The 1,166-nt window shown below is 48.6% G+C and overlaps 1 protein-coding gene across 1 annotated transcript in view; it reads left to right on the plus strand.

Annotated features, from left to right (window-relative positions):
* Positions 1–1,166, plus strand: part of LOC119424230 (pleckstrin homology domain-containing family A member 1) — a 19,416-nt gene that overhangs the window by 5,633 nt on the left and 12,617 nt on the right. The window contains exon 3 of the mRNA XM_037691713.1: positions 571–627. Within this exon, the coding sequence (XP_037547641.1) occupies positions 571–627 (57 nt within the window). The remainder of the gene's footprint in view (positions 1–570; positions 628–1,166) is intronic.

Consider the following 1,166-nt stretch of genomic DNA (forward strand, 5'->3'; position numbering starts at 1 on the left):
GAACTGGACTGGAGGACCTGAACTGGACCAGAGGATCTGAACTGGACCAGAGGACCTGCACTGGACCAGAGGATCTGAACTAGACCAGAGGATCTGAACTAGACCGGAGGACCTGAACTGGACCGGAGGACCTGAACTGGACCGGAGGATCTGAACTGGACCAGAGGATCTGAACTGGACCTGAGGATCTGAACTGGACCAGAGGACCTGAACTGGACCAGAGGATCTGAACTGGACCAGAGGATCTGAACTGGACCGGAGGACCTGAACTGGACCAGAGGACCTGAACTGGAACAGAGGACCTGAACTGGACCGGGACCTGAACTGGACCGGAGGACCTGAACTGGACCAGAGGATCTGAACTGGACCGGTGGACCTGAACTGGACCAGGACCTGAACTGGACCGGAGGACCTGAACTGGACTGGGACCTGAACTGGACCGGAGAACCTGAACTGGAGGACCTGAACTGGACCGGAGAACCTGAACTGGAGGACCTGAACTGGATCACAGTTGTTCATCTCTTCAGCCTAATGAATCTAATGCAGATGTTTTTGTTTCTTTCTCTTCAGAACCTGCCCAAAGGTTCAGACAATGTGGGAATTCTCAAACTCTCCTACATCTCCAAGGTTTGTCCTCTTTATGTTACAGATGATACTTTGTATGTTTGAGTCTGAGATCAGATAAAATATTTTAGACCTATGCTGGATAAAAATATCCTCTGTTCATCGTATGTACTCAGAGAAGCCACACTTGAGGATATGAGAAGATTTTTAAATGATTTTTCTTGTTGCAAGGGCAGAATTTCACACAGATGTACAGAAGTTCTACATTCATGGAGCCCAGTCACCAGAATCTGCACCGGGGAATGTGCGAGAATTGTTTCTTATATGCTCATCAGCTCTCGACTAAGGCTCACACTGATGGCCTCGGCCATCCAGTTGAACATGCAGGATCAAATCAGCTCCTCATTCAACCCTGAGAGGAAAAAGAACTCTCTGGTAACTGAAACATCAGGTTCATGGGCAGTTAACATTAGTAGTGTTAAAACTTCCACAAACCTGACGGACCCATCAGACTGAGTCCTCTAACAGACTCGTCAGAGTTCTTTAATGGACCCGTCAGAGGGAGACCTCTAACAGACTCGTCAGAGTTCTTTAACGGACCC

Source organism: Nematolebias whitei, chromosome 17 (genome assembly GCF_014905685.2).
Source record: "Nematolebias whitei isolate Nwh7 chromosome 17, NemWhi1, whole genome shotgun sequence".
Classification (NCBI taxonomy): domain Eukaryota; kingdom Metazoa; phylum Chordata; class Actinopteri; order Cyprinodontiformes; family Rivulidae; genus Nematolebias; species Nematolebias whitei.